The following is a 22,194-nucleotide window of genomic DNA, read 5'->3' on the forward strand; positions in this document are numbered from 1 at the left end:
TTTGGAATAGCGGAGTGGAAATTTTTTAATTTAATCTGCCAGTATCTGTTGGATTATGCAAATTTATTAAGACTTGAATATTTAAATAATTCTGTCAGATTGTTTGAAACTTTCAAGGACTTCATTGATATTCTACTGTCATAAGATTACCTTGAAGTAAAAAACTTTTGGATTTGTGTTCATCAGTGGTGCTAGTACATTAGCACATAAACACTTTGAGTCTCAGATTTGGCTAATGTGGGTATGTGAGAAAGCTTACCAGTAGCTTCACGTTGGTCGCTGGTTCTTTCCGGGGTTTTCCTGGGTTCTTCCTCCACCATTAATACTGGCCGCCATGTATAGCCTATCATGTGTTGAAAAATGACATTTAACCCTACAACAACAACAGCATAAACACTTCAGAAAGTTCATTTGGAATACCTCTAGACTTATGTTCTGGATTAGAGAGAAATTGATAGTACAATTTAGAATATTCTAGGAATTCATGAACTGAAAGTTATTTCTTATTTTTTCACGTTGTTTGATTTGATTTTTAATTTAAATAAATTTATATTTTGGAAAATGTAATGCTTGTTGGGTTAACCTTGTCTTGTTACATAAGTTTAAGCCCCTAGACATAACTAATTACATAATATATACTACGAGTCAGTATGATGGAATATATATATATATATATACACACACACACACACACACACACACACACACACACACATGTATATAATTATACAGTGTGACCCTGCTATAACATGGTAGCTGGGAGCTGACCATGTTATAGATTGGATCGTGTTATAAGCAACCAAGTCAGTCAGCTGAAGAAAATGATGCATTTTCCCCAAAATATTGGGGGCTGAAGGTAATAAATGCAGGGGGTAAAATACGTGCTTCATTGGCACAGTTACCATCTTAAATCAATGCATATTAAATGGGAAATACACCTGTAGTGAAAACAGAGAAGGCATATATAATATTTTACTTTATTTAGAGAACCATGGATTGGTACATATACACGCATACTGTTTATATATATATGTGTGTCTTATGTATAGCATGAATAGAGTACCAACACCGTGTACTCACCAGTGAATCTCATCACATACATTGAATCCAAAATACAAGTAATTCCATCAAAAAAATAGGTCTGAATTCAGTGGATAAATATAGCACAATCATGTAACGAATGATGAAGCACATTTACTTTTCAATATGTCCCAAGTTGGTAAAAGATTTTTTGCGTTTTAAGCCGACATTAGTAGCATTTGTAAGCACAAATTTTTACAATGCAAAAAGGAAACTTTCACGGTTTGGTACTGACTTCTTTGAAGAAAAGTTCTTTGTTTTTATTGAAGATTGTAGTCAGCTTTCTTTGATGAAAGGTGCATGCATTATTGAAGTCACCGCTAAGGCCAGCTTTGGAGAACCAAACAACTTCCCATTTCTTATTATGGCAGCAACATCAAATAATTGTATGGCATGATTGAGACTGATCTTTTTTACCATTTGCTTAGCATGTTTTCATAACAGTCGGTACTTCAAAGTTAATGTTTTCTTTGAAATTTCAGCAATGTATTTTATCTGGGTATAATTATAAAAAACGAATTGGTGGTTGTTTGGTCAATTGTAGATACAGTTCCTCCCTGCCTATTGAATAGACCAACAAGTTAAAAGCTGATTGTCTTCCGCTCTCAGTGAATTGAGCAACTGGCTAATTAATATATTGTTTTTGAAGCTTAAGCAACTGTTTCCAGGTCTAATTTTTAAAAAATGGTTGATCTGTAACCCAAAGACCATACATGCGACAAAATAATAATTCATGAAGTTGAGACAGTCACTATGCCTAGCATTTGATAAAGAAAAACTTCACAGTCATTGTTCAGGGTGTGGGTTGGAGACCTGTCATGACATTTTCTGTGAATGAGAGACTTTTCTTTTCAAAAGGATGTCATCAGATCAGCAGGCCATTTCACAGGTCCATTAGCAGTATTATAATGACACAGGTTATTTTGCTTCCTCAGCTTCTTAATGATGTAGGTCACTCTTTTTTCTCTGGATTTGTTGGAGTGAATTTTTTTCCTCAAGACTGCATATTTTCGTCTGTTTGTGTTCATTTTGCTCACACATCATGCTTGACCCAATCTGCTTGATATGTTGGGAGACCAGTACCAGGGCCATATCCATGGTAAGGGAACATAACTTCCTCTTTTTACTTATGCTCTAATCATATTAGTATTAAGTAATGTATTGTTAAAATCTCTATACTTGCTTGGCGCTCAGCATTAAGAGGTGAGTGTCAGGACTGGTTGGCCTGGTATCAGGATAATGTGACTGGGTGGGACATCATGCTACATATCTTTGGCATGATGCCCCCTTGCTAGACATCACTGTAAACTGCCACAGTGCAGACATCGTCAGCGATATGACTGAAAAATTGTTAAAACTACATTAAAAGTACAACACACACACACACATACATACCTCTCTATTTACTTGTTGAGGCTTTCTCTGTTCACTTGTAAGGGCCTAGTTCGAGTTAATGCAAGAAATCCTATTGTATTATGATTGTATTATAATTGTGGAAGCCTTATTGAAGAAAAATAGTTTGCTTCATAAATTGGTTTCACAATATTTAACAGAAAGCATCGTGGCATAAAAGTATTTCAGTTATGTACAGTGTGTACAAATGGTGCTGGTCTGTTGTCAGATGTGTTTGCACATACAGATAATGGACAACCCTTTACACAATGGTTTTTCTAACCAATCCATGGGATTTGACAAAAAGTTTATGGTGTGTATCCTACTTACCCAGATTTCAGGGCCAACATGCTTTGTGTATGACTATTAGGCAGATGTTAACCTCTTATTTTTATGTTTACTTTTTGCTACGTTCTAAAGTATATTTTACTATGTTGTCCTTTTTAGAAATATTTCCAAAGTGGATCAGGATTGGCTGGGGATGAGTCATATCTAGACATAGAGTGGACAAACCAGCATGGATGTGGTGGTAATGAGGATACAAGTCCACAGAAACAGAACTGTATTATGATCCTCCAATACATGTGTCAGGATGCACATGTTGCTGTGCCAGGTAATGATGGGTTTTTGGTATAAAATTGGGGGATAAAAATATTTATAAGCCCACGGTTTCCAGTATAGCTAAGGCTTAGCTGTTTTGTATCCCTTGTAGTCATCATTATAAAAGGGGGCAGTGGTATTCTCCGGGCAATACAGTAATGGACACATGCAGCTAGTTCAATGAGGTCAAATGTCGGATCTGCAGCTGCTATTTTTGAAACAAGTAGTTCAGTGAAAATCTACAAAAAATGAGCTGCATTGTGGAGAGTTGTCACTGTATAGTATCAGGTGAGCTGAATTGTCTCCATCTTAGAACCCCCTGCATCGAAAAGGTCAAAGTCTCTTTAGATGTAGGTGATGATGGTAAGGAGGAGGACAGTCCGTTCTTCAGAACTATGCCACTGTGACAGTTGTCAGAAAATTGCATAAATTACCAGGCATTTCTCATAATATTTGTGACCCAGATAACATAAAAAGCCTTATTTTTGGTGAAATTATTACCAGCAAGTTTCTCATCTCACTGGTATAAATCTCACACAGATAGATATTACTCAGAAATGCCAAGCATAGATAAGGATATTTCTGCATTCGCTATTATTGGCTCACTCTATTACAAAGTGGATACTCTTGAAATAATGCTACTTCAAAACTAGTAAGGAACATTGTGTCAACTTCCTAACTGCTTGACCTAGCATCTCTGTTGATATTTTGCCAGCTGAGAAGACCAGAATTGACCATGCCCAGGATTTGACCAGTTGTACTGCCAAGCTGAAGAACAGGGCAGCTCATTACATGATGGTTAATGCCCTTATGGCCTCTTGCAGTATTGATTTAATTAGAAGAGACACACTCCTGCACTCTTCTTCCTTTAAACCACATTATGTGGTTCCCTGGCATACCATCCCTTTAGGTTCCTTGCTTCTGTTCATAGGCAGATGGCAGATGAGTTTTTTCTCCTACTTTCATTGGAAGTTTCCATATCTACATGACCATTTTAGGGAATGTCACAAAGAAGGGGGACAGTCACTGTCCAAAATATACTAGAGGCCATTTTCAATGACAACAATGTGTCATGGCTAAGTGAACTAAAGGAGGTCATATGCCCCAACTTTTGCAGACAGGCAAAAAGGGGAAAAAGTCTACCAATGAAAGCAATTGATTTAGTGATTGTCCTGCCTGCTGTTGACCACATCTGTGGGTGCCAGATTTCATTTTTTTGTGTCCAGACTTCAATCAGCCTACATTTAAAAAATAGATGAATGTTTCAGGTTATGTCAGAGGGTCTCTGAATCTTGTTTATCCAGCCTTCTCCACTTTTGTCAGCTCCCCCTTTATGATGGAAATCCTAAGTGATCCCATGAAAGCAGACATACTACAGAAGAAGATAGAGCTCTTGTTTTTGAAGCTAATGGTGGAGGTGGTACAGTAGGATTTTTTTTCAATGATCTCTTTGGTCACTAAGTCCAGTTGCAAACTGAGACCTGTAATTGACCTAAGCATAGCTCAATCAATTTATTTCTGTCCCGAAATTCAAGACGGAGATGATAACGTCTTTCATTGATGTGTGACGAGATCCCTTGCAGATAGTCATTCTGGCACAAGGGTGACCAATCACAGGCTGTCAGGATCACCAGAATATGATCTTGGCCGATATCAAACATATACTGGGCAGCTAATTGTATAAGCTGATTCATTATCAAGGAGAGGACAATTGCTTCACACAGAGTAGTCTCACCAACTATCAGTATTCAACCAGGTCTGCACCCAATGTGGCCATCAATGATAGACCTGTTGTTATGTATCTTTAATTTACATTGCTTATTAGTTTTGTTCATTTTTGTTTTTCACTATATGCTATTGTACTGTAACATTGTATGTTGGACTTGACCTTGTCCAAAACTGAGTTCATTTCTGCTTGATCTCAATTGACTTTTTTTATTTTATTCTGTGTAAACAACTAATACAAAGGTAAATTATTCTGTATGTGTATTGGTTTAATATCATAATTATTATTAATAGAGTGGCCCCGAGTTTTTCTAAAGCGCTCTCCGTTACGGATCGCTGCCATCTCACCTCTGTCTGCGCCGGTTCAAGTCTCTGATTCTGCCAATGTGGGTATGTGAGAAAGCTTGCCGGTAGCTTCTCATGGGTCGGTGGTTCTTTCCTGGGTTTTTCCTGGTTCTTCCTGCACCATTAATACTGGCTGCCATGTGTTTTTCAGCCTATCATGTGCTGAAAAATGGCGTTGAACCCCACAACAACAACAACATTATTAATAGAAGTAAATATGTTTATTTGGGTCTAGGTTTAGGTTTTGGAATTTACTTAGTGTATTTGAACAAAATACAGGTTATTGTTTTTATTTTGTAAACATCAGGATCATTCTAGAAGGTTATTTTCGATTGGGTAAGGTTTTTTTAGACAATGTTGATTGTGACCTTGGATGAATGGTGGCATTGATGAGTCACTTTGACCAAAATACAAAGTATATCAACACAGTGTTTTGTACACATACTAGTAAAGTCTTTGTATTTAGCTGCATTGCATTGAAGAAGGTGATACACTCTGATTATGATTTTTAGGTCAAAGGTTTTATGCTGTACTGACGTGTGAGCATGATAACACAACCAAATAGGAAGTATTTTTTATCTAACTCAGTTTGCCAATATGCCAGTCTGATGACCAACATATCTACACTTTTATGAAGGACTTTTTAAAAACATAACTGGCACAGGAGTTGAATGAAAGGTCATTGCTTGCAGTTTTGTATTTCACTGTATATCAAAACAGTGTTTTGTATGTATACTACTGAAGTGTGACAAGACTTTGTATTTAGATGCAATGTGTTGAAGAAGTTGATGCACTCTGATGTACACATTGATTTTAGGTCAAAGTTGCTTTTGCTGTACTGGTTTGTGAGCATGATAATATAAACAGATAGAAATGGATTTTTATCAAATCTAGTTTGTACATATATGTGAGAATACATTGAATGATGCCACTTAAATAACTGGATTTTTCCTACTAAAATTATATGAACATGGATAAGCTATTTTATTCATCAATTTTTTTATACATAAACTGTTCCCACCTCAGATACTGACAAATTGAGAGACGGAGTTTCTACAAACACTCAAGACTATAATCGACCTGTCAGCCTGGAAGAGAATGAAGCTGGGAAAATTGACAGGAAGATTAATGCCGTGAAGCCAGACAGAGGGCTGCAGGAAATGTGGGAGTGGTATGACAAGTGCAACCTAAGGGAGAGAAATAAAGGCAAGTTGATTCTAGTTTGTTCTAACAAGGAGACTAATACTGAAATCAAATTTTGTCTCCACACTACAAGTTTTGCACAAGGTTTCAGTCTTGTCCTTTCAGATAATGTCTAAACTGGAATCAAATCACAAATAGATCCCATGTATTGTCAATATATTTATACGGGTTTATCGCTCCTGCTGTGGTATGGACAATAAATTGACAATAAATTTGCAAACAATAGAAATAGTCAAGTGGAGTTCATGATGTGTAGTGACCTAGAAAAATTCCAAAATAATTATATTCATTTGCTAACAATACTTTAAGTCACTTCAAATATTATTTAAATAGAGAAGAGTTTTAAAATCATCCGAATTATTGGTAGATATACTACATCACTTTGTTTACATAAAATGCTGTAATTTTTTATGTGAGACAATGAATTATTTACTGGAATATTTCAGTATTTGATATTGACTGATATTTTATCACTTGTTAATGATTGAGAGTGTTTGTGTTTAGCTCATACAATTGAAAATTTAATTATGCAAAAATTAAACAGATTTTATTTGTCAGTAACATGTACTGCAGGCTGAACCAAATTTAGGATGTTGTATGAATCACACAGAATTCAGGCTCACCCTAAATAGCATGTAATTTAGGCAGACCTTAGTTAAGGATGTGCTGTAAGGATAACTTGTTATATTTCATGCTGACCTTTATGAAGAATGTGTTGTACAAATACTGTATAAATTTATGATGTGTTGTACAGATAATGTACAAATTAAGAATGTGCTGTATGAATAATGTGTAATTCAAGCATAGATTAATTAACTTATAATTAAAGATATGCTGTGTGAATAATGTGGACTTATAATTAAGGATATGCTGTGTGAATAATGTGGATTTATAATTAAGGATGTGCTGTGTGAATAACATGTAATTTAGGCTCACCTATATTTAATACAGTATATGATGTGTAAATAACATTCAGATTAGGCTCACCCGGGGCCCCGAGTGGCTGAGTGGTCTAAAGCGCCCACCATTACAGATTACTGCCATCTCACCTCTATCTGCATGGGTTCGAGTCTTGGATTCTGCCAATGTGGATATGTGAGAAAGCTTGCCAGTAGCTTCTCATGGGTCACTGGTTCTTCCCATGGTTTTCCCTGGTTCCTCCTTCACCATTTATACTGGCCGCCTTGTATAGCCTATATTGTGCTGAAAAATGGTGTTAAACCCTACAGCAATAACAATCAGGCTCACCCTACCTTATTATATGTTGTACGAATAACATCCCAGATGTTGTGTTGACCTGCATATATATATATATATATATATATATATATATATATATATATATATATATAGCCTCACTGCATCTCAACTGGTTTATTTTATAGCTCTTCTGGTCATAGACTGCAATAGCTTATGGGATAGTCTGTTATCCTTCATTTATTGTGCTATGTCTGTATGTCTGTTACCAGAAGTTGTGTTATCACTGCCACTCCTAAACTACAAGTAGGATTGCCATGAAACTTTATACACATCTTTATCCCTCAGTCTACTTCTTCCTAAAATAAGATGTTGTTGCTCTGACATCCAACATGTCTGGTACAAGTTCCAAGTTGGACATTTTATTATAACTACTACTTAATGGATTTTCATGCAGATTCCATATGTCTAAATGGTCCTATATGAAAATGCTGACAATCTGACATCCAATACATCCAATATGGCCACCACTGCAGCCATATATATTTTGACTCTGACTGAATGGAAAGTCACATCAGCATGGGGTTTTCACAGAAGACTTCTTACGAAGATAGCTCCATTCATCTTTTTTTTTTTTTTTTTTTTTTATTAACCCCGTAATAGGTTGACCAATGGGTCGGGGAACCATCCCAGGGTCACCTTACAATCAAACATTTCTGGTTATCAGATAATCTAGGGATAATAAATATAATCTACAGAGAAAGTAAAAAAGCAAACACACACACACACACACACACACACACACACACGCATATACACATGCATATGGCACACAATCTAGGTGACATGGCCTTTGTGATATTACAATATTTTGTTCCTGTTTACCATCAAGACAGAGACAAGTTAAATGTTCATTGTTGAGGTCCATTTTTGAAGAAATTGGTCCTCTTTTTTATTTACCTTAGCATTGTATTTTTCAATGTTCTTATGCATTACAACTATTTGCTTAAAGGCGAAAATAGAAGGATTTTTCATATTGAATCTGCAAGTATAAATATAATATTTTGCCAAAATAAGCAGAAAATTACCCAAACTGTCCAGTTGTTCACTTCCTAAAAATGTTTCTTTTTTGGACAGATGTACAATATTTGGGCAAAAAGGTGCAAAATCTTCAATAAAACGGTACCAAAACTGTGAAGTAATACTGCAGTCATAAAAGAGATGCTGAATACTTTCAGTTTCACTCTTACAGAAAGTACATTTGTTGTCATCAAATATGTTAATTCTTTTAAGAAAATCATTAGTAGCGATTATTCTATGGATTAATTTAAAGTTAAAAGAGATCAACTTGGTATCCTTGGTACAGCGTTTTGCCCGGCTGTATATATCAGACCACTCCTCACTACTTATATTTTTATTAAATACTTGCATCCAAGCTTCTTGCTTCGCAGTGTGTTGCCTTTTAGTTTCCTGTAAAAGATCTTTGTAAACATACTTGAGTGAATCTTGTTTTCGCAAGTTCGTTATTTTATCCTCCTGCTTATCAAAATTATTATGTACTAGATGGTTTTTTATGGCATCTTTCCATGCTTTAGGAATTCTGGATATTAAGGAGAAGTATTTCAAGAAATCATCGCTTCCAGTTTTTTGTTTTATTATCTCAAAAGGTATTAAATTACCGTGGTCATCTACTAGATCGTTCAGAATTTCAAAACCAGCTTCTGTCCAGGATTTGTATTGATAAATCATTTTAGGGGGGACAAAATTTAAAATACTCATGGATAGATACTCGTTAGGACTTTGCGGTTCTTCTTTCCATTTAGATACTGCCAAAATTACATCTCTCCAAAAACTGTTTTTAATGAACTTACTAAATTCTTCTAATTTCCTTCTCCCTAAATTCCAAATATCCTTTTTATTTCTGAGTATAGTTGTATTGACTAAGTTCTGCCACGTTCCATCTTCCTTTTCCAGCAATCTTTTAACCCATCTTATCTTAATATACCTAATGAACGAAAATATGTGTATCATATTTAGTCCTCCCTCGTTTTCTGGGGAAATTAGTATATCACGTTTTATTCTCTCTACTTTTCCACCCCATACAAATTTAAATAACATGCGATTTAGTTCTGCTTCAACTTTTGCTGATGGGTTAGGAAGTGCTGAAAAAAGATGTATGAATATGGGCAGAACAAGAGTCTTTACAACAATTACTTTACCAACTATTGACAGATGTCTCTGACTCCAGCTTGCCAGTATTCGTTTTGCCTTTGTTAGTTTCTTCATATAATTAATTTCCACCATCTGTTGTAAATCTGGAGAAAATTCTATGCCAAGGAGTGTAAAGTTCGAAGAGGACCAAATTAGGCCCATTTCGGGACATATTCTTTCATTAGAAAATTTCCTGTTTCCAATCCAAATAGCTTTCGTTTTTGTTATGTTACATTTAAGTCCTGATAATAGAGAGAAACCTTGCAAGATATTCATAGTTGCTTCAAGAGAAAAACTAGATCCATCAAGAAGAATAAAAGCGTCATCGGCATACTGACCCAATTTATATTCACTGGCGTCAAAGATTACTCCCCGTACATCCACGTTTTGCTTTAAAGTTATAGCTAAAATCTCAACCCCAATGATAAACAAATAAGGTGCAAGGGGATCTCCTTGACGACATCCTCTTTCAAGTCTAAAAAAAGATGACATATGTCCATTATTTATAACACAACTATTAGAGTCATTACAAAACAGTTTAAACCACTTACAAACGGAATCACCAAAATTAAAAGATTGTAGAGCTTCTTCCACAAAGATCCAGTTAATTGAGTCAAAGGCTTTTTCGAAATCCATTAACAATAATAAACCATATCTGTTTTCATTCTCAAGTTGGTCCATGATATCATATAATAGTCTGGTGTTTTCTCCAATGAATCTACCCTTCATATATCCTTTCTGAGTATCGCTGATTATTGATGGAAGAACCTTTTTAATCCTAGCTGCAATTGCTCCCGAAGCAATCTTATAATCAGTATTTAAAAGTGATATAGGTCTCCAGTTTTTAAAATATCTTCTGTCTTTTTCCTCCTTTGGTAGACATGTGATGACTCCTTGAGTCTGAAAATCTGAAAGTTTTCCTACAGTATATCCGTAATTTATTGATCTACATATAAATCCCCCCAGAGACTTCCAAAAGAATTTATAGAACTCTACAGTGAATCCATCCGAGCCAGGACTTTTTCCATTTTCCATCCATTTTAGAGACATACCGAATTCATTAATTGTAAGCAGACCCTCGCATGATTCTCTTTCCTCTCGACTAAGTTTAATATTGTGATCAAAAAATCTATTTCGAGTTTCTTGAGTAGCCTCGTCATCAAGCTGAGCTATTCTACTTTTGAACAATTCCATATAAAACTGTTTTTGTGCTTCTAAAATATCTATTTGGTCAGATATATTTGTCCCATCATCTAAAATAATTTCCTTTATTGTCTTATTAACATAGTTTCTTTTTTCAAGATTTAAAAAGTACTTTGTGCTTTTTTCCCCAAATTCATACCATCTAGCTTTAGATCTTAATATAACACCTTCTATGTATTTTTTCCTAGATTCCTCTAATTCTGCTTTTTTTCTCTCTAAATTTTCCAGAATTTCCTCATTTATGTTATTCGACAGTCCCCCCTGAATTTCTATTATTTCCTGCTCAATTTTCTTTAATTTTTCCCGTTTCTCTTTTGATTTCCTAATAGAATAACATATAGTTTCAGATCTTATTTTCATTTTCAAAATTTCAAAGAACATTTGGTCGTTACAGGAAAGAGAAACATGGAGAGAGTCATCTTTATTTCCCCCTACATAATGTTCATTTACAGTGTCAGTTATACACTTTTTGACCATATCAGTATACTCAGTGTTCCTGAACAGTTGGTTATTAAATTTCCAAGCTCCATTCATCTTAAATGAATGTGCTGATATTATGGCTCTATCTCTTTCCTACTTAATTAGTCAAGGTAATCTTGCCATTTCAGCTGAAGGTAGCCAAGTTTATGCCTATAAAAAGGGTTTAAAACCAAATCCAGAGAATTATAGACTAATATCTATTATGCCTTCCATATCCAAACTGTTTGAGGACATTTCCAACCATATCATTGTTTTCCTCTGCCAGTCTATTTTAAGAAAACTAATTAATGTCTGGTCGCTTTTCTATGGACAGCAAAGAATTGACTGGAACTTTATACCTTGATTTTAAGATGCTCTTTGACTTCATGACCATAATATACTTCCACATAACCTTGAAAACCATAAATGTTCTCAATTATCACTCCTATGGTTAAAATCATACCTTTCTGACAGAAGCTGTAAGTACAACATTCAAATACTGATCCATATGCTGAAGATACTAATTTGCATAAGCCTGATTCTAATGTAAAAGTGTTAAACAAATGATTGGGTAAAGATTTAAATCAGTTTATGTATATTTGCTCACTGATTAAAATATTTATCAATCCTCCACACAACAAGGGTATTATTGCTTGGAACTAGGCGAAGATTATCAGTGAACAGAAATCCAAATCTTGAGCTGTATGGATTGAAGATAATCTCATTGAAAATGTTGACACAGAAAAATGTTTGAAAGTTCATGCTGATAAGAATCTAGATTGGTACATGCAAGTGAAACAAGCTTGCTTTATAGTAAGCTCATGAATTTATCTTTTACAGAGGATAAAAAATTATCTACCACTCATCTATGGGAAATTATTCTACAATGCATTCATTCTTTCTCTTCTGTACAGTTTGGGGAAATAAAACTGATAGTATTATTAAAACAATCCATAAACATAAAAAAGGGCAGCAAGAATTATCCTAATTTTGCCATTTGGTACTCTATTCTTGGAATTAATTTGGCTGAAATCTGAATACAGATTAGCTTGCCACAAATCATTATTAAAATTCAAGTTAAGAACAAATATTGCCATAAATATTTGCATGATGTGTTTCATATTAAAGTTCAAGTTAAGAACAAACATTGCCCTAGATATTTGCATGAAGTGTTTCATTTTAAGTCAGAAGAACAACACCATGGATCAAAATTAAGATCAGTTCCGGGCCCAATAATTAGTGTGATTAGTATACTGAGTTACCCTCATAAAATAAAGTGTTTATTATTGTTGTTATTATTATTATTATTTATATTATTATTATTATTATTATTATTATTATTATTATTATTGTTATTATGTTTAGTTGGTCATTGATGAAAATGGTGCCAATCTTATGTCAATATGGTCAGTACAGGGGTCATCTTAAAAATCTTATCAATACTCTTCCTTGATGGAAAGTCATTAAGTATCAACAGTAGGTTTTCACCAAAATCTACTTATGTCTGGTTGTTATTAACTGAAATCAGGGCTGATCTGACATCCATGTACATGTGTACCTCTGCTGGGAGGGTTTTTCTTTTTTCCTAGATGAGTGGAGTTTGCTATCCATTCCATCACTTACTGAGATCTCCTTTGTACTCAAAATTATTATTAAAAAAATTGTGCAAGCAAATTCTTTTTTTCTCACATCTTGCTTCCAATGTAGTATATTTACAGTTAAGACTTCCTGTAATTATGTGACTGTGAAGTATCTTATGCAGGCTTATTCGGCAAGGAGTAAAGACATTAATGAATTATGGTTGGATTACCAAAAAGCTCAAGCAGAATGAAGTAATTAGCATTTTTGGGGATTCTCTAGACACTGTCAGTTTGGCTTTAGCATTTAAAGTTGTTGAGATGGATTTGTATGCATGAAGTAATTTGGAAATGATTAGACAAGTTAATGGATTATGGTTGGATTAGTCATTTCTAAATAGTACAGGTGCATAAAAGAGGTAAGTTTGTTATTGGTGTTTGAAGTTTGTTATTGTTGTTGTTGTTGTTGGGTTTAATGCCATTTTTCAGCACAAGATAGGCTATACATGGCAGCCAGTATTAATGGTGGAGGAAGAAAACGGGGAAAACCCCAGAAAGAACCAACAACCCACAAAAAGCTACTGGCAAGCTTTCTCGCATATCCACATTGGCCTAACCCGAGACTTGAACTCACGCAGACAGAGGTTAGATGGCAGTGATCAATAACGGTGAGCACTTTAGTCCACTCGGCCACTCAGGGCCCCATTGAAGTTTGTGAAGATATCTAAGTGTGCATTGTCTCCCAGTGCTGAAACACCAAAATCTCAACAATCAAAATCTTACATGAAATTCAATAATGGATGGAAACATGAATTTCATTGGTTGGATTCGAGCTCAAAGGAACATGAAAATGCATTGTGTAATTCCTGTTGTAATTGTTGTTGTTGTTGTAGGGTTTAATGCCGTTTTTCAGTATAAGATGGGCTATACATGGTGGCCAGTATATATGGTGAAGAAAAGAAACCCAGCAACCTGTATCTATTGTTACAACTCTATGGTCTTAAACTAAGTAACAGAAAAGAGTGAAAACCAACATGTTTTGAAAATTCAACAAATAATTTATTTGCCTAGACTACGGAGTGAAAATTTAAAAAGAACTTTCAGTATAGTGAGTAAATCCCAAATAGTCCTAAAAGTTCTATCACAAGCCCAAAGGTATATAGTTCCAATTGAATTCCAGTGGTGTTCCAACTAAAGTCTGATATTGAATGTGTTGATATGCCTGTAGTCTTGAATGTTCTGATGTGTCAATAGCCTGGAATGTGGTGATGGTTTGATGTATCACAGTGATATAATCCAAAATGTCCTTGTGTGATTCACTATAAACCCAGATTAATGATTTTGTCCAAGACTGTTATTAAGCACTTTGTAACTCCAGTGAATAATAATTTGAATAAATAAATAAATCCAACCAAATTAAAACAATTAAACAAGAATAAGACTAATTCTGCTTTGGATATTAAGGCAAGAATGAATAATTCTTAGGTAAATAATGTTATATACCCCACTAATTGACCTAGGTCACAGTTACCATTTTCTGGAAAAACTCTCTCAACTTAATGTATGTTAAATTTCCATTATGGAAGTGTTTATGGTCAGAATCAAGACTATCTTTGACTCATATTGATGTAAGCATATATAATTGTTTTTAAAAAATGACAAACTATATAAATTAAATATACATAACAATACATACATACATATTAATGGTTGCTTTTATTAAGTTCTACACAGTTCCATTTAATATTCAAAGACTCACCCACTAAAATGCAATTACGTGTGTTGTACAGATTAAAGATTTATGAGCAGAGAATACTGAGACACTGTAGGCTGTTTCATAAAATATACAAAGTTTAATTATTATTATAATTTTAATATGAGAGATTCTGCTTTTACCCCCCCCCCATGGTGGCCCCGAGTGGCAGAGTGGTCTAAAGTGGTCTCCATCATGGATCACTGCCATTTCACCTCTGTCTGCATGGGTTCAAGTCTCTTGCTCGGCCAATGTGGTTATGTGAGAAAGCTTGCCGGTAGCTTCTCGTGGGTCGGTGGTTCTTTCCGGGGTTTTCCCAGGTTCTTCCTCCACCATTAATCCTGTTCACCATATATAGCCTATCTTGTGCTGAAAAATGGCATTAAACCCTATAACAACAATAACAACAACAGCACCCCCCCAAAAAAAAACTGAACAAGAAATCTCACGTGAGTATTATCAGTTTTCATTCTGCCAATCACTTTTAAATTGTTTGCCTAACATGTTCTCACACAATGAAATATACACTGCACTGTGCATGTACTGCTAGGTCAGCCTCTTTAGTTCTTGCGACCCAAATATATATGTCCATGCAATACTTTTTCTCAGGAACAAGACATGTATTTGCTTTTACCTAGTATTTTATGCAGGCTGTCAGTTCATATTACAAGTTCAGAATTAGTTTTTACACAATCAGTATGAACCATTTGTATTCAGAAACAACGGTGTTTAGCACCTTCTTGACATAGCATTGTTAACATGCATTGTGGCAGACTTCAAAGTAAATTCGCTTCTCAGTTGGTGCTTGATGTTAGATTAATAAAAAAATGACGAAGACTGTTACAATTTCATAAAAATCACTTCATTTATTGCATGAACAGCTACAGACATAGAGCAGACTTCAGTACTGTATAGATGAACATTAAAAATAATTATCATACTCTCAAATAAAATCAGCCATATTCTAAGTCGACTGATAAAGGTAGTTGCATATTGCAAAGTTTAGGTGGTCATCAAGGCCATTTGACCTTTTATCTAAATTTAAGTTAAACAGCTTATCTCAAAATGGTAAAAAACCCAGTGATTATATTCAGGGGTAGATCAGTGTTTTTTCTCTCTCTCTCCAAAATTTAATAGGGCCCTGACATTCCTTGAAAGGTCATCAAAGCAAATGTCTATGTGTCTACTTATTCAAAGAGTGTATAATACTCTGTCCCCCACCCCCACCCCCATTTTCCCCAGATATATTTTGTTTTTTATTTTACTTCTGAGATGCAATAATATGAGAACATAAAATCAAATGTGTTTCTAAGTCCATTTGTTTGACCAACTAACATCTGTTTAGTTTTAAGGTGTGTGTTTTTTTTATGTTTTCTTTCAATAATTAATGTTCATCTTGAAACTTCTGAAGCATGACATTGATCAGTGTGAACTGTCCTGACTGACTGACTGCTGTTGACTGGCTGCAGGAAGCTACAGTAACAAGCACAATGGCTGATTACAGAGGACACTTCTTAAAGCCAGTGGCCAGTGATGCATGTAGATCATTTCATGGGAAAAAGTGGGGACAGATGGATAAACTAACATTTAAAAAGGAATCTGCATTCTAGAAAATATTGCTACATTCAATATAAAATGTAATTGGCATGAACTTGAATACGTGTAAGGGTGAAATAGGAAGGACCCAGCCTTGAGCTTGAGCATGCACAAGGGTGGAATAGGAAAGCTTATGCCTTGAATATAAGGGTGGAATGGGAATGTTTCAGTCTTAAGCATCCATGAGTATGCATAAGGGTGGATTGGGAAAGTTCCGTCTTGAGTATGAATAAGAGTGAAATGGGAAAGTTTCAGTCTTGAATATGCATAAGGGTGGAATGGGAATATTTCCGTCTTAAGCATCCATGAGTATGCATAAGGGTGGATTGGGAAAGTTCCGTCTTGAGTATGAATAAGGGTGGAATGGGAAAGTTTCAGTCTTGAATATGCATAAGGGTGGAATGGGAATGTTTCAGTCTTAAGCATCCATGAGTATGCATAAGGGTGGATTGGGAAAGTTCTGTCTTGTTGTTGTTGTTGTTGTTGTGGGGTTTAACGCCATTTTTCAGCACACGATAGGCTATACATGGCGGCCAGTATTAATGGTGGAGGAAGAACCCGGGAAAACCCCGGAAAGAACCACCGACCCTCGAGAAGCTACTGGCAAGCTTTCTCACATACCCACATTGGCTGAATCTTAGACTCGAACCGCCGCAGACAGAGGTGAGATGGCAGTGATCCGTAACGAAGAGCGCTTTAGACCACTCGGCCACTCGGGGCCCCTCTGTCTTGAGTATGAATAAGGGTGGAATGGGAAAGTTTCAGTCTTGAATATGCATAAGGGTGGAATGGGAATGTTTCAGTCTTAAGCATCCATGAGTATGCATAAGGGTGGATTGGGAAAGTTCCGTCTTGAGTATGAATAAGGGTGGAATGGGAAAGTTTCAGTCTTGAATATGCATAAGGGTGGAATGGGAAAGTTTCAGTCTTGAATATGCATAAGGGTGGAATGGGAAAGTTTCAGTCTGGAATATGCATAAAGGTGGAATGGGAAAGTTCAGTCTTGAATATGCATAAGGGTGGAATGGGAAAGTTTCAGTCTTGAATATGCATAAGGGTGGAATGGGAAAGCTTCAGTCTTGAATATGCATAAGGGAGGAATGGGAAAGTTTCAGTCTTGAATATGCATAAGGGTGGAATGGGAAAGCTTCAGTCTTTGTGTAAGGGAGGAATGGGAAAGTTTCAGTCTTGAATATGCATAAGGGTGAATGGGAAAGTTTCAGTCTTGAATATGCATAAGGGTGGAATGGGAAAGTTTCAGTCTTGAATATGCATAAGGGTGGAATGGGCAAGTTTCAGTCTTGAATATGCATAAGGGTGGAATGGGAAAGTTTCAGTCTTGAATATGCATAAGGGTGGAATGGGAAAGTTTCAGTCTTGAATATGCATAAGGGTGGAATGGGCAAGTTTCAGTCTTGAATATGCATAAGGGTGGAATGGGAAAGTTTCAGTCTTGAATATGTATAAGGGTGGAATGGGAATGTTTCAGTCTTAAGCATCCTTGAGTATGCATAAGGGTGGATTGGGAAAGTTCTGTCTTGAGTATGAATAAGGGTGGAATGGGAAAGTTTCAGTCTTGAATATGCATAAGGGTGGAATGGGAAAGTTTCAGTCTTGAATATGCATAAGGGTGGAATGGGAAAGTTTCAGTCTTGAATATGCATAAGGGTGGAATGGGAAAGTTTCAGTCTTGAATATGCATAAGGGTGGAATGGGCAAGTTTCAGTCTTGAATATGCATAAGGGTGGAATGGGAAAGTTTCAGTCTTGAATATGTATAAGGGTGGAATGTTAATGTTTCAGTTTTAAGCATCCATGAGTATGCATAAGGGTGCAAAGTTCAGTCTTGAGTATGCATAAGGGTGGAAAGCAAAACTTTCAGTCTTGAATATGCATAAGGGTGGAAAGGGAAAGTTTCAGTTTCAAGTGTCTTTGAGTATGCTATTACATACATGTATACTTTATTACTTTATGTCTAAATTTATGTCCTGTCACAGTATGTACGTGTGTGTTTAATAGCATGTCTGTTTGATAATTAATGTTTATAATGGCTGTTATAATCACTGATTACACTCTTATTTGGCAGGCCTTTTCACAGCAGATCAGAACTTAAATGCAAATAATGGTTTGGGTTATAGCAGTGCAGTCTACACTCGTCAGAATTCCCAGGGTACTAGGCAGGGCTATGAATGCCCAGAGGAAAGAGATTACCACCCATACTGGCATCCCACCCCTTGGAGGGACATTTCCATTCTGGCAGAAAATCGAACCATGTGCAGGTAATAGTTGGCAAACAGTTTGGGTTCTGATCTTGTCCCAAAATGTCTGCATACTTTAACATTGACTTTGCCCTAGGTTACTTCTTGGGCCATGTAAATAATGACTGTCTAAAGGAATATTGATGTATGAGGATTCAAATAAATTGAAAATTACCATTTAAAGGTATGTCGAATAAAATTCTAAAAATTGACACCAATTACTGAAATAATCGCTGTTGAAAACAGAAATGACCTGTATGACATTTACTATAATTGCCAACATGATGGCATAGTCTTGTGAAGCTACAAACAATGCAGTCAGAGTCATAACACTATCTTCTGCTCCTTAGGAAAAACAATTCATTCAAAACCTTTAGTGTTTAGATGGGTGTGGAATAATATTTTATATAAATAATAGCATTCATTAATTCCTGAAATTTATATATGGACATTTTTATGTTTTGCCGCCTGTTCAGTCTGCTGAGAGGAAGGACTTGAGCTGCATTTTGGCTGAGAAAATATTATCTTCAGCCCCTAGTCCCAAAGAAGTGACTTTGAAGAACAAACAGTATGAATTTACAGAAGTATTCTATTGCCTCTGTGTCCTTGTGGAAAGGCACCAAGGTCTCGTTTCCTCGGCATGATGTAGCCAGTAATGTTTTTAAAATGCTTTTAAAACAAACAAAAATGTAAAACAGTTAACAAATATTTTTATTCTATGTATGTAATATCATTTAAGGCTAATTTTTGAAGATAAATAATCATTTAATATAGAAATCTGCAACATTTCACCAAAAATGTGATTGAGTGATTTGTTTAACCAGAATCAAATATTTTTCAGGCACAGCACAGATTCATAGTTCAACCATTAGCTGTGCCTTTTCTTCAGTCAATTGAACAGCTTTGTTTACAGAACTAAGAACAAATTTCATAAAGTCAATTGTTTGTGTGGGTTCAATAACAGATTTTGCAGGATGTATTGCCAACAAAATAGCCATCAAATTGCACAATAAAAATAACATAAAATGTCACAAATTTTTGCACATTATTTTCAAAGTCTGAGTAAGTTGAACCTTAAAACAAGCAAACTTCAGAATAAATATTGTTGAAATAACCCATTTTGAGCAAGTAAGAAAAGATAGGCTTCATGATTTTGGTATATTCTCATTGTGTGGATGACAGTTCATTTAGTAGGCTGGTGCATGTATACAATTAACCTTTCCAGTGAAAACATAAATATTCATGAAACACAATGTCAAAAAGAAATAGAATACTATGCACCTATTGAAGTAAAGTAATAGTCTTCACGAACCAGGTATAATGCAGTTTTTAATGTCGTCATTTTTGGTGATGTATAACATGTCTGTTGAAATAATGCAGGTTGAGTATAACCCATCACATTTATCTCTGATGAATATTTTAGAACTCTCAGTGACTCCATTATTCAGCATGTTTTCAGTTTCTGATGTAATTAAGGTGGATTCTTTGTCAGAAAATATAATCTGTTTCGGATTAAAATTTTGGATTGGATTGCGTTTTTGTTCAAGTATATAACCATTCAAAGTAGTTGGATTGCTGTCGAGTTTTAGTCTTTAACCATTCAAAGTACTTCAGTTGCTATCCAGTTCAAGTTTATAACTGTTTAAAGTAGATGGATTGCTATCCAGTTCAAGTAGATAATTCCATTCAAAGTGGTTGGATTGCTTTCCAGTTCAAGTCTATAATCATTCAGTGTAGTTGGATTGCTATCCAGTTCAAGTCTATAACCATTTAAAGTAGGTGGATTGCTATCCAGTTCAAGTCTATAACCATTTAAAGTAGGTGGATTGCTATCCAGTTCAAGTCTATAACCATTCAAAGTAGATGGATTGCTATCCAGTTCAAGTCTGTAACCATTCAAAGTAGATGGATTGCTATCGAGTTCAAGTCTATAACCATTCAAAGTAGATGGATTGCTATCCAGTTCAAGTCTATAACCATTCAAAGTAGATGGATTGCTATCCAGTTTGAGTCTATAACCATTTAAAGTAGGTGGATTGATATCCAGTTCAAGTAGATAACCATTCAAAGTGGTTGGATTGCTTTCCAGTTCAAGTCTATAACCATTCAAAGTAGATGGATTGCTATCCAGTTCAAGTCTATAACCATTCAAAGTAGATGGATTGCTATCCAGTTTGAGTCTATAACCATTTAAAGTAGGTGGATTGATATCCAGTTCAAGTAGATAACCATTCAAAGTGGTTGGATTGCTTTCCAGTTCAAGTCTATAATCATTCAGTGTAGTTGGATTGCTATCGAGTTCAAGTCTATAACCATTTAAAGTAGATGGATTGCTATTCAGTTCAAGTTTATAACCATTCAAAGTAGATGGATTGCTATCCAGTTCAAGTCTATAACCATTCAAAGTAGATGGATTGCTATCCAGTTTGAGTCTATAACCATTCAAAGTAGATGGATTGCTATCCAGTTAAAGTTTATAGCCATTCAAAGTAGATGGATTGCTATCCAGTTCAAGTCTATAACCATTCAAAGTAGATGGATTGCTATCCAGTTCAAGTTTATAACCATTCAAAGTAGGTGGATTGCTATCCAGTTCAAGTCTATAACCATTCAAAGTAGATGGATTGCTATCCAGTTCAAGTCTATAACCATTCAAAGTAGATGGATTGCTATCCAGTTTGAGTCTATAACCATTCAAAGTAGATGGATTGCTATCCAGTTAAAGTTTATAGCCATTCAAAGTAGATGGATTGCTATCCAGTTCAAGTCTATAACCATTCAAAGTAGATGGATTGCTATCCAGTTCAAGTTTATAACCATTCAAAGTAGGTGGATTGCTATCCAGTTCAAGTCTATAACCATTCAAAGTAGATGGATTGCTATCCAGTTCAAGTCTATAACCATTCAAAGTAGGTGGATTGCTATCCAGTTCAAGTCTATAACCATTCAGAGTAGATGGATTGCTATCCAGTTCAAGTCTTTAAGCATTCTAAGTAGCTGGATTGCAATCAAATTTAAGTCTAAAACAATTCTAAGTACAAATCTGTGCATCAGAAGTCATCTTCTGCTGCTTTATGGTACATGGACCAACCTTACCAGCAAAAATATTTCCTGGTTCATTCTAAAAACTGTAACAGTTTGTGTGCAAGAAGGCCACTGCCTTTTTTCACTAGTCACCCTGGGGGGTATATTTTCTCCTGGTTTTTATTTTTTTCTCATTATTGATCATTTCTCATCAGTTCTCATTATTGATCCCTATGAGACCTAGCTTCAATATTGCATAAAAATGATTTAGGTTCTGCTTAAGCACCGTTTATATTTGGTATCTGCTGAGCATCCACAGTATTTTTAACTTTAGAAGCCTGATTACTTTGAAGCAGGCGGTCAGTGGCATTATTTTTGGATCCACAGAGTGTTTGGTAACTTAATAAATGGATATGTTTGGATCAGTTTTTTCTCCTTTTTTGAGATATGTCACCAGCCTTGGCAAGCAGCTTGATAATGTTTGTATATGTGATGTTTAGCGGTAATGAATCCATAAGCCTGAGAAGGGGAACGCAAGCTTTCACAACATTAGCCTGAAACTTATTGAACTT

General features: G+C 35.4%; 1 protein-coding gene across 4 annotated transcripts in view; it reads left to right on the top strand.

The window, feature by feature from the left end:
• LOC149788425 (protein DD3-3-like) overlaps nt 1–22,194 on the top strand; it is a 77,411-nt gene that overhangs the window by 14,367 nt on the left and 40,850 nt on the right. For all 4 annotated transcript variants that reach the window (XM_089974407.1, XM_089974408.1, XM_089974405.1 and 1 more), the window contains 3 exons: nt 2,920–3,085; nt 6,169–6,348; nt 18,427–18,619. In XM_089974407.1, coding sequence (XP_089830533.1) covers nt 2,920–3,085; nt 6,169–6,348; nt 18,427–18,619 — 539 coding nt within the window. The remainder of the gene's footprint in view (nt 1–2,919; nt 3,086–6,168; nt 6,349–18,426; nt 18,620–22,194) is intronic.

Source organism: Sinohyriopsis cumingii, chromosome 11 (genome assembly GCF_028554795.1).
Source record: "Sinohyriopsis cumingii isolate HCF-2022 chromosome 11, ASM2855479v2, whole genome shotgun sequence".
NCBI lineage: Eukaryota > Metazoa > Mollusca > Bivalvia > Unionida > Unionidae > Sinohyriopsis > Sinohyriopsis cumingii.